The sequence below is a fragment of the Meleagris gallopavo genome, chromosome 5 (genome assembly GCF_905368555.1).
Source record: "Meleagris gallopavo chromosome 5, MGAL_WU_HG_1.1, whole genome shotgun sequence".
NCBI classification, from domain to species: Eukaryota; Metazoa; Chordata; class Aves; order Galliformes; family Phasianidae; genus Meleagris; species Meleagris gallopavo.
This window is the reverse complement of record NC_139408.1, coordinates 17,680,652-17,693,186: the sequence shown is the minus strand read 5'-3', so window position 1 is coordinate 17,693,186 and position 12,535 is coordinate 17,680,652. Positions and strand designations below refer to the sequence as shown.

The following is a 12,535-nucleotide window of genomic DNA, read 5'->3' as shown; positions in this document are numbered from 1 at the left end:
CACTTCAAAAGTGATTTCTTGGCAAACGTGAATTCCTCAATTGAACATAATTTTTCATCTATCTGAACATTCACAGTGGAGTACTTAATAGAAATTTTATTTAATATTATCCTGGCGATAAACGTGGTCAGAGCTTAACATCATGTTTTGTTTTTTTCCTCATTAACTTTGTTTTCCTATTAAAAAAAAAAAAAAATAGTTGCAGGATTATTAAAAAAAAAAAAAAAAAAAAAAAGAGGAAAACCACCAACAATATAAATCTAAGGTTTCCCCCCTCCTTTGAAGGCTGTTCTTTTCCACTATATGGAGCTGAACCTGGAAGCATGAGGAACGCTGTTATTGCAAAGGCTGGGGTTGCGCAGCAGTGCTGAGCACAGAGGGTCTGTGCTGGGGATGTGGGGTTGCCATGATGACAGCTCCCTGCTCCATATGCTGAGATATTGCATCCCCAGAATGGCAGTGACCACCTGCCTGCAGCAGAGACCTGGGATTTTCTGTGTCCTGGGCGCTGTCCTTTTTGTGAAGCTGTTTGTGTTTCTGTTTTCCAGCCATGGCTGCTTCTAAATAATCCCCAGTAGGAGTTTATTCTGTGCCAGCTGATGAGGGAAATTTTCACTAAACTCTGTTATGCAAGTAACAGATCGTGTTCTGCATTAGAAGAAGTGTAAATCTTGATGCAATCCACATAATTTATTACGGATTTAGTCTAGTGCCTTATCTTAGGGTGTGTTCGAGTTTCTGCTTTGAGAAGGAAAAAGACAATCTACTAAGTCTGTTGCTGGCAGCAAGTGAACCACAGCTGATGCAATCTAGAGAATATCTAAGTTCTTTGCAGATTAAAAAAAAATCTGCTTCTCTTTGGGTTTACATCTTTCATCTAGGTGGAAAAAAAGATGGAGTAAGTTGGAAGTAAAGGGTTGTTCAAAACCAAAGAATTCCCATCTTGTTACATGTAGCATTTGGTAATGGCATGTTCTTGATAAATGAAGTGTAGTGTATTTTGATATCCAAACAACCCAGATGTTTTTACTGATACAGTGCTATATGCAGATTAAAATCTAAAATTATTTGATTAATGCTAGGTTCGTGTATGGTAGTAGTTATGCTGATTTCTGAAAAAGTTAAAATGACATAAGCTTTGAATATAGCTTTTATAGATTACACTAGCATATGGCTGTGACACTGCTATCATCCCTATCACAACAGGCTCTAATTTTAGAATGTCCTTTATTGGTTACAGCTAAGTTGTTTTCTTTTTTCTTTTTAAGAAAAGTAAAGGGTGGTTTTTTTGTTTGCGATTTTTTAATAATCATGCTCAAGTCCATTGAGCTTTGTGGTAGCTCAAAAGAAATAGGGAAACAGTGAGTCATTAAAGTAGATGCTCTAGAAGATTAGATTCTGTGATTCTGGTTGAATTGCTTCCAAGCACTAAGGGAAAGTCAACCCAGTATCATATTGTGTTAAAGAAGTCTTAGAATTTTGGCAAGATTTTACTGCTGGATTTTTTTCTTTCCTTCTTGGTAAACACTCCTAAAATTTGACTTTGGGAATACCAAAGTGATTCATGCTACATGAGAGGTACCAAGAAAGGACTGCGTAAGTTGGACATATTGATACTGGGAGGTGCTGTTGCAATATCATTGACCATCAGTGAACACCAGTGTTAAAATAAGGTGCGTTTCTGAAGTCATGTGTAAGTCCTTGTCACCCAAGATCTGGTTTTGCTAAGTTATAGTGAGCACAGCTACTTGAAAGGGTGAAATGTTCAGGTGCAGAACTTGTTTTATGGGATGTCATGCTGGATGCAGTCATTAGAGTTTTTGCAAAACAAACAAACAAACAAAAACAAAAACAAAAAACAAAACAAAAAAAAACCACAAAACAATGCTCTGTGACTTAACTACCTTATAAGGGTCTGTAGATGTAGAGCTACAAAAAATGGGTTTTAGTCATGAAACTTCACATATATCCATTCTTTGATCATTTTTTATTTTGTGATAGAGCCATCACATCTATATATATCTCATAAGAGCTATGTAACTTCTACGAGATATGTATAAAATTCTGCGGTCCTTTTTCAAATAGCTTTCATAGTTTTGTGTAAAATATCATTTTATAGGTTGTCCACTTCTGATGTGGTAAGATATGAACAGATACTTATAAGGAAAAAAAAAATCCAGATCAGTCAGTTAAACGTTTTTTATGATCAGTTAAATATTTTCTGCAGAACTGAACATATTTTGATTGCATAAAACTGAACACGCACAGATGAGAGTTACACATATAAAATAAAGCCATTATGGTCTATTTTTTTCCTTTTTTTTTTTTTTTTCTTCCCCTAGAGGAAAATCAGTGCAAAAAGCACTGACCCAAAAGAAGCTTGAAATCAAAATCTGTTCTCTATGTTTCCAGATACTTAAGATTTTATCTTTTAAGGCATACAGATTTGGGATAAGGTCAGTATAGTGTTTGCACATGAAGAGAGGTGTCAGTTCTGAAGTATTTGGCAAAATATTTGGGTGTATATTTTATCCCTCTTTTTTTCTAGAATGCTACGCTTTGTGTCCTGGAATAGGAACAGAAGCACCAGAGATCTAAATTATTCAATCTAAATGAATAATCAAATAGGGATTTTGAGTATATGACTACAGTGTGCTAATTTTGGTTGATTTCAAACTTATGGGTAACTTTTAGCAAATAATTTATCTATACGTACTGTAGAAAATTTAATACACTTTACAGTGAAAGTATTATACTTAATTCATGATCCTGAGAACTGGAGGTTAACATTGTTTGAGGATATTTGTGCGTGGGCTTCCTAGGGAGAGATCTCTGTCCAGAAATCAAGAAGGCTCTGTGGGAGCAGAGTTTCAGTCTAGATTAATGTGCACACTAAGAGTCTATTGGTAATTTCCATAAAGTGACAGCCTTGCTCTTTTCTCTCTGACTTTGGTTCCTATTTCCCCTCACTAAATGATGTCTCCGTGTATGACTGCTCACTGAGTTGGTGCTGCTCAATGCAGCGTAGATGTCACACTCCAGCAGAGTGAAAGGAATCACAACTGAAGTAGGAAAATGAGTTGCTAGTGTAACATTATATGTCAGTAGTGTTTTGAACCATGTAAAAGATTATGTGACTTAAGATACTAGCCAATTTCTTACTGAAAAACTATTCCATCTTTATTTCCAAGTGGATGTTGTTATTAGAGAAAAAAGTGGAAATAAGACACTTTGGCAAAAGAATACTTCTCTTATGTTATGTGGAATATCTACCAATTAGAATTTTTTTTATCTTAGATTTTCTGTCAGTCAAACATATAACTGAAAGGATTGCAAAGGCGAATTTTTTTTCCCTCCAGAGTAAGGCATATTTGATTTTTATTTGTTGTTTGACACTTCTGAATTTTGCACTTAGGGCAAGAATGTTTTTGTCCATAATCTGGCTCTCTGAAATTTCATGAGATCAAAGCTCAGGTTGCAAACAGAATTTTTGAGTTCAACTGATTGTTGGTATGAATATGTAGGTGATTAAAGATAGAATTTTTTTAGCATGAAATTTTTTTAGCATGAAACTGTCTTGGCTGAAAAATAAACATCAATTTCCATTTAACCAAAAATTTTTTCGTTATGTATCCCTGGGAAGAACTGGAAAAAGTACAAGCAGTATAATGATTGTCCTTTAAACCAGAGGCATTAAAACTATTAGATTCTGATAAAGAACATTAATGCATGGGTTCACAACATCCTGAATATGCATCAGTGATAATAAATTCAGATTCATGGAAGTACTTTGCAATATAATGTTTATGTAAATTTCACCGAGAATTTGTCCAGAGTGATGTATATAAAGTTACAGAAATCATACATGCCTCTACTGTTCACATTAAATAAGTAATTAGAGCTTCTTAGCAGACTTTTCTTTTCTCGCTGTGATTTAAAATTAGTTTGATTTCTGATCTCAGAGTTTTATTGTGTTCTCTCTTAAACATAATGAAGTCTCCTAAAATAATGAAATAATTGTTATGGATCATAATTTAAGATAAATTCTATTGAAGCTTACTACTGAAGATAAAGATGGTGTCAGCAATAACTTCTATAAAACACTTTTTCAGTGAAGGTAGAACATTAAATTTGTTTTTGTGCTTGACTACTGTATTGCCAGTCAGATAAAGAATGAAAATAAACTATGAATTATAGTCAGTGCTAAAGCAAAATAGGCTTTTAATATAGAAGTCAGTTTTTTTCTGCTATGTGCCAAAGGATCCACCTCCATGGACGTGAAGGGAGAATCTGCTTGACCATAAAGTAGAAATGGTCATGGGTCTGTGCTTTTGCTGTCATTCCAGAAGTGGCTGATTGGCAGATTAAGCTACACCAAGCACCCACAGCCAGGAGTGGGGCTGCAAGGATCTGGGCGGCTCCTGCAAGCTCCAGGCTTCCGTTGTGGAGGAGTTGGGAGTTCAGAGAAGGCTGTGAATGATCCACATTCTTAACTGCTTTCCCTTGATTTACATTTGATTCTGAACTGCTTAACCACTGGTGGATTATTTCAATTTTCCTGGTGAATAATGCATAAGGGTATATAAGTGGATGTTCCCTGGCTGAGTGGGCTGCAGATGAAAAGTGTCAGCTCCTTTGCAGCATTAATGTGTGATTTTTTTTTTTTTTTTTTTTCCTCAGGTTAAAGCTGTAAAGAACCTAGATAAACTTTTTTTTTTGACAACTCCTACAAATGCCAAAATATTTCCAGTATTTGCTTTTTCTCTTCTTTCTCATTTGAATACCTGTTATTACAGTGAAAAAAGTCAGTTGCCAGTTTTCCATTATGAATTTGTTTTCCTCAGGACTTCCCTTCAAAATTTCAGTCCTACATTGTTGTACCTGCTGCTTAAGCTTTCTGAAAGCTGACAGGAACGAGAATGTCTTTGTTTCTCTGCCTTTAAGGTTAATTTGTTTTACTGGCTAGGACAAATTTCGTCTGCTCCTTTCTTGCACCTCCTTATTCGTCAGTATGTTCCCTCAAAGGATTACTGGGGTATTTGTGCCGCAGGGTTGCTGGTAGGATAGATACAAGTGTTTTTTTTTTTTTTTTTTTTGCATAAATGTGCAATATTTGACACAGTTATATCTGAACACAACGAATTCTATAATAATTGATGCAACACTTACTGTCACCCGTGGTGCACTTGTAGGAAAATGTCTACAAATTTTCCCTTACTGGTTGGATGTCTTAATGTACACTTGTCAGTCCCTGTGGTAGGCAAAAAAGATCAGAACTTGGGTAGTGTCGATCAGTTTTACATTCTACAATGTCAGAAAATTAAAGCACAGCTACTGTTCTTGTTTTCTTGTGGTTAGGCTTAAATTTACAGGGTGTTTATTTGTGATATTTGTGTTATATGTCAATTTGATCTCTAAAATGTCAAAATTCTGGAACTTACACTAAACTATTCTAAGCCATTCTAAACCGAGTGTTTAATCAGAATAGACAAGTATGTAATTTGAAGGCTTCTAAGGAGGTATGTGATGTATCAGTTATATCGGAAAACAATGTTTGATATGATTCCTTCGTGAGTGGGATTGAAAAAATCCTCCTAAAACGTGAGATCATGCTACTGAAACAGACCTATAAAACACAACTCTTCAAAACTTCCAAATATCATTTCAATTTAGGCATCCAGACATGATAAATACATTGTAAAGTGTAAAATTCTGAGCTAAACTTAGCCTGATTGAAAAGACTGAAAACTTGTTTAATCATAGAAATGATACAGTAAACATGACAGAATTGTGCAAATGTTTGAAGAACAGCTCTGGTTTAGTAGTGATGATAATAGAACTCTAAGTATTCTGAAACAGTGCTAAGAGTATTTTGTAAACTTGTTTAGGATTTGATGTAGAAATGCTGAAATTGGTAGTGAAAGATTTGGCAAAAATGCATATCACTTTTTCCTAGTGTCAGATCATATGAGTTCTCAAAATGTAATCAAAGAATAAAAATGAGTCAAAAGAGGAAAAAGTGTGAAAAGAGGAGATTTAAGTTTGGAATAATTACAAATCATGCTATAAATGCCATGTATGATCTCTTTGTGATGGGAGAGCTATGATTCTGAGATCATGGGTGATGGTGTAGTAGTAGAGCCTTGTCCACAGCTGTGAAAAGTAGTCCCTGCCTTTCACATGTGGAACTCAATACATTGGAGGTGAAGCAGGTTTTCTCATTGTTCCAGTCTTCTAAACCTTGTATAGCCATCCTTCTCTGTCCTTAATTACTATCAACACTCTTCATTACCTTCCATTACCTCATTTATCATTGTCATTTTTATCACCTCATTTCATGTGCAAAGTGACAAGGACAGAGAAGTGGAAGAAATGTGGACTCAGTTCCACATCTCCTCTGTTTATTTTGTCCATCTTTTGATTTTTTTTTTTCGAATCACGTCATAAGAACTTCACTTACATAATTCTTCTGCTTTCTAATTTTTCCCCCTAAAATCTAATTCTGACGCCTAACTTTTTGATGTTGCCTTCATTCCTTCCCCTTCTGAAAGGATCCTGCTTCTCATATCCAAGTAGAAGTCCCCGGAATCTGTTGCTCTCAGGTAAGGGTTAAACCACAGTAATTTTTCTGTTTGGGGATAATGGTAGAAGGATCTGATTAAAATTTTTTTTGTTTTTACTCCAAGTGAAGGAAAGTTAACGAAACACAAATGTATTTTAGGAGCTTAGCTGATCATGAGGAAATGCTTCACGAATCACTATCCTGTTATCTTGAGCCTGTTTATGTTGCCAGTAGATGGGTGGAATTGAGAGAGTATTTGTAAGTGATCCTGAACATTTATATTTTCAAAAAAAAGTAATGCAAGTTCTGCCTGATCTCACAGACTTGTTGAAATGACCTTTCAGCCTGAAATCTGTATATAGGTGTATACTCCTATGTAGTTCAGTCTACCTTTATTCCTAGAAAAGCCAGTAAACATGCAGCAGAAAAATGGCAGTACTTAGTTTGAAAATTTCTGCTTAAAATTTAAATGCTATATGGTATGGACAAAATTATCAGTTAATAAACTAATATGTCAGAACAATATGTCTCTTGGAAGAGATTCTCCTGGACAGTAGATTGTTTTAAACTTCAGAACTGCGGAATTGAATTGCACAAGAAATAGGGCAGGTCTCTGCATAATTCTCAGTTTGTCTCCTATTCACTACAGAGTGAATGAAGTGTTTTGATGTGTTTTGGGTTGCTTTATTTCTGCATGAAAACCTTAAAGAATATTGTTTGATTTTGATATTTTTGATGGGTAATAGGAATACTAATTATGTGTAAATATTTTCATAAATATAGATAGGTTTGTATTGTCATTTTGCTTGTTTTTCTAACAGGTTTCTTTTAAGTAAATGTTTTTAACTTTATACAGGTATTTTACTTTGTTTTATTGTATTGATGTTTTAATGTGGTTTGCAATTCAGTTGTTAATAGAAGGACTCCAGATTTCATCTGACAGTATTGGCTGGACCATTTCCAATGTATTAAAGGAATAGCTGCTTAATTCAAAGCCACTGAAAATTAGGCATAAAGGTCCTAATATCCTAATTCTGGAATCTGAGCCAATGGTCCTGGTGTGACATGGAGGTCTGTGAGGTATCTGGATGATTCTTGTCGAGTTCCAAAAATTCTGTGAAATAGAGGAATGCTTCTACCAGATATGAACTCAAAATTGCCATGTTTATTAATGTAACATTTTAATCAAAAACAATTTGGCCAACCAAAGCTTACATAGTTTCCTTCTAGTTTGTCTACAGCGTATTTGTCTGTGGGCACAAGCAGCTGAGTATATGCATATCCTTTTTTCTTTTTTAAAGTGAAGTGAGCAACAGAAGCCTTTTTAGTGTGAGAAAGTTCTCAACATTTTGAAATAAAATGCTTCAAGTATTTTAGCAAACAAAGTATCTTAGGTTTCTCAGTGTCCTTTCTATTATCAGAGGTATAAGCTGATTATCATTTTAGGTGAATTTTGACTGTACTCTTGTGTCATTTATCTCTTTGTGGATTTCAGTTTTGGTAACGGACGTGACTAATAGTTTGCTGCTGGGTCAAAGGAATGGTATTCAGAATTTAATGGTGTTGCAGCAACAAAAAGGTCACAGTCACGGTTTCCAAAATAAATCATGTATGTAGCCTTTTTACTGTAGTAGTGTCTTCTGTATTATGAAAAAAATTTGGAGATAAGTCCATCAAAGTCTTGGTGAGAGGCATTCAATAAGAATACATTTAATTATGATCTTTTATTATTTTTTTTCTCAAAGGAGAAAAAAAGTACTCAGTGAATTAGTTGCACATTGCTATAAGAAGTAGCTGGTATCTAGATTGACATTTATGAAAACTGCCCCTCACTGGTAATATTGATGTACTTGAAAGCTTGGAGTTTTACTGAATGATTTTGACTAAACTAGAGCTGCTTAGAAATTTCATTTATTCTGGGTGAGACTTCAGTATCAGGGAAGCCAAAGCTTTTATGAAAATATCTGATGATCCTTTGTAGAATGGGTTGAGCTGGAAGGGGTGATTAAAGGCCATCTAGTCCAGCTCCACTGCAAAGAACAGGGACATATAAAGCTGGATCAGGTTACTTAGTGTCTCATGGAGCCTGACCTTGAATGTCTTCAAGAACAGGGGATCCACCACACCTCTGGGCAATGTGTTCCAGTACCTCTCCATCTTCCTTATATGGAACATCTTCCTTATACCCAGTCTAAATCTCCCTTCCTTTAGATTAAAACTGTTTTCTCCTGTTCTATCACAACAGAACCTGCTAGAGAGTCTGTCTTCTTCTTATAATCCCACTTTAGGTTCTGAAAGGCTGCTCTCAGGTCCCCTGAGAGCCTTCTCTTCTCCAGGCTGACTAGCCTCAGCCTTCTCAACCTGACCTCTCAGGGAGGCTTCAATCCCTTGGATTATTTGGGTTCTTTTTGAGGCCACCCTCTGAACTGTACTCTGCAATGCCGACTTCTCTATTTGTCCAATGTGATAAATTCTTAATTGTCTCTGGAGACTTGATGGTTCATCTCCAATTTCTTATCATCATTTGCTCATTGTTCCCCTTCAGACTCTGTTCTGCAGTTAGATATCCTTTCAAATGTATATTATGTTAGTCTCATCAAAGTGATGATGTGCTGTGCTGCAACATTAATGTTCTAAGACTCTTCTGAGCCCTACCTAAAATATAGGAAGTTTTCAGTGCAGTTACACTGGGTTGTTATTCTTGATTTCAAGCTATAATGTAGGAACTTCAGAGGTTTTTTTTCCAGTTATTTTTTATTTTTATTTAAACTGTGGTATAACTTTGGATTACAGGTTGTCAGAATCAAATTGTGCTACGTTTTCTTCCATGGTTACAGCCTTTGTAATGAAGTGTATAGATGTACCATGTACTGTTTTTATTAGAAGTTGGAAATTATCTCAAACTGCTTAGTTTTATGACATTTTTTTTTCTTGTCAGAATCTGCCATGACAATTGCTTAACAAAAAAATTCATATTTTATAGGTTCTTAATTCTACTCTGTCTTTACCTGATAAAATGTTTGTAAATACACTGTATGGGGTGATCGTCTCCCATCTATAGAAGGGGCACTGAGAGTTGATCTAATTCTGAAACCAACAAATATGCAACCTAAGAGAAACTTTGTATAAGTATTTTTTAGGAGGAATGGTTTTGAAAAGGAAATGCTCCACTGGGTTGCAAAACCGATGAGCAAAACTACCAGTCCTGCTTCCTCTAATTCATGCCTTTTCAATATTTTTGGGCTCATTCAGACTCAACTGTTGAGCCATTCCCTAAGCCCGGCAACCTCCCAGAGCAGTGCCTCTTACATCAGCACATTTTGGTCCAGGAGGCATAGTTAGAGCAGAAGTGTGCCTGACTTGTGCCCGTCATCCAGGCATCCCTGCGTGATGGTAGGAAAAGCCCATGAGGGAAATCTGGGTCAACAAGTGCAGCCCTAAAACCAAGGAGCTCAAAACTTGCCTAAAGTCGATTTTATACAGTTCTTTTCAATGTAGCTCTTGGGACAAAATTCTTAATAAATTAAATAAGAAAGATGAACCTTTCAGATGCTAAGGAAGGCATGGTTTCATAACTTATCATTTGAGCAATTTGGAACACTAGATAATTACAAATCATATTCAGTTATTGAAAGCAAATGACAACTTTCCAGTAACAGCTTCAAAGCTGTTTGCTGCCTTCTGTATTTTCAGAGACTTCTCACCATGTAGAAGGAGGGTTACACCAGGACACATCTTTTGATATCATCTGACATTATGCAGTGCACCCATCACATTGCATCATCATTGAAATAAACACTGTTCTGATCATGTCTTTTCCTCCCATTAAAGCTTAATAGCAAAAATGAAATTGCACTTGAGACCAAATGAATTCCTACTAGTTTTTCTTTCACTATGTTTGGTTTCAAATGCTTGATTAAGTTGAGTTGGAAGAAAATTATCTTTGCTGAAATCAGCAGTTCTAATGAACAGTTATGTTTACCCTTTATAACTTCTAGATGTTTAATTTCTCAAAATTTAACTGGAGAAATCAGATGTGCTGAAGATCTGGTATAGCACAGCAGCTAGATGAATGTTATTTTTCCAGCTTACTCTCCTCCTGCAGCATTTTGTGGGGGTGTTTTCATCCTGTGTAGCTTTTTGTGCCTCAAGTATTTCCAGATTCTCCTGGGAGATTTTTTTTCTTCACAGTTCTAATGCTCGTCATTGTCAAAATTTAAATCAGTAATACATTGATGCAATGTATTAAAAGACATGATTGGGATTACCAAATTAAAGAAAAAGAAAACAAATATGAGAATCCTTCTTTGTTGATTGTCCTTTTATGCTTGAATAGAGGCTGAATTCAGGTCAGCACCCAAGTCCTCACATGTTAACAGTAAGTCATACTGTTCATGGTCTGTCTGTATGCCTTTTTTGCCATTGTTTTAGTGGCATGCTTTTTTACTTTGTGTACTTCTCTCTCATTGCATTTGCTTTTGTGTAATATCTGTAGGGAACTTCAGCACTGACTTACACAGTAAAATAGCACGAGTAAATTATTTAAAATAGGTATAGTCACTTTAGTGTGATTTAATAATTAAGAAACCCTTTTAAGAAAAAGGCAGCTCCACAGAGACCTCTGGTTAAGTACTGCAAACTCTCGTTTGCAAACTAGTGGCTCTGACCCAAAGTTTCTGGATTACCATGCTGTTGTCAGCTGTGACAGTGACAGGGAGAGCTTCTCAAACTGCCTGTAGTCCCTGGTGTTTGTTAACCATTTAATGAATGCTACATTTTGACTTGTAGACCGAGGTATGGGAATCCTTAGCGTCAACAAAATTTACAAGTCTGTCTCTTTTTGTTTTATAGCAGTAGTTTTTTAAGTAAAATGAAGTCTCTTTTGAGGCAATTTTCTGGGAATGAGATGTTCAAAAATGAATAAAATATTCCAGGTATGATCTTTTCATGATTTTAAGGGACTGTACTTCTCAGCCCTCTTATCGTGATGTTTGAGTGTATGAAGATGCAAACTGACTATCCTTTTTTCCTTTCTAATTACTTTGCAAGTTCAGGACTAAATTATCATTACAAGTTCAGATAGTTAAACGTTACTTGTCTTGCTTTTTTTGTTCTTCTTTTTAAGGAATTGTTTGATAATGCAAATGAATATGACAGCTTGAATCTGTCACTTTAAGTAAACAATATTTTATTAGCAGATTTCTCTATGTATGTGCACATGTATATACAGACATAAAAGTGCTAGTGAATTGATTTCCACATATATAACTATAAATACGTGTGAAGCCCAGTGTAAATAGGAATGTTAGCATTAAGTTTCATTTAGGAAACTATCCAAAGAAAGGTATTGCCTAAGGATATAAAAATATTTTATTTCCCTGAGAAAACAGAGTGGTTGCAATAGAACAGAAAAAATTATCTAATGAAGGCTTTCCATTGATGTTTGCTTCTGGACAGAATTAGAATAGTCAAGCCATACTGCATAAAAGTGTTGAACTTTCTGGGATATGTTTTTGAAATAAATTTTCTTAGATCTAAAGTACTTTAAAAAAAAAAACAAACAAACAAAAAACCAGGTATTTTTCTGTAAGGTATAATTTAATTGATTTTTTTTTTCAATCCTCTCAGAATACTGTGCAAATGAAACATAAGTCAAGAAAGCTTTTAAACACCTGTGAGGAAAATTGCAGTCCTTTTGAATGCTGACTATGATTTCTGTAAGTTATCAGTACAAGTAATGATTTTGTGTAGCAATATAATTCTAAATCTAAGCAATAAGTCAAAGTTATGTTATAAATTTAAATCACCTTTTTTCATCTTCTCACTTTGAAATGGGAAAAGCATTCAAATACTGATGTTTGAAATACAACTGTATCCAATTCTGAAAGTGCCCCTAGAATCACCCAGTAGCCAGCCAAATAGTTATTGACTCATGAACCACAGTGGTGTCTGGGAGTTTGGCTGCGTGAAATG

General features: G+C 35.3%; 1 protein-coding gene across 4 annotated transcripts in view; it reads left to right on the top strand.

Annotated features, from left to right (window-relative positions):
* SHANK2 (SH3 and multiple ankyrin repeat domains 2) overlaps positions 1–12,535 on the top strand; it is a 344,905-nt gene that overhangs the window by 99,009 nt on the left and 233,361 nt on the right. For 3 of the 4 annotated variants that reach the window (XM_085224519.1, XM_085224520.1, XM_085224518.1), the window contains one exon: positions 6,552–6,602. The exons of the other annotated variant lie outside the window; for it this stretch is intronic. In XM_085224519.1, the coding sequence (XP_085080645.1) occupies positions 6,552–6,602 (51 nt within the window). The remainder of the gene's footprint in view (positions 1–6,551; positions 6,603–12,535) is intronic. 4 annotated transcript variants of the gene reach the window in all.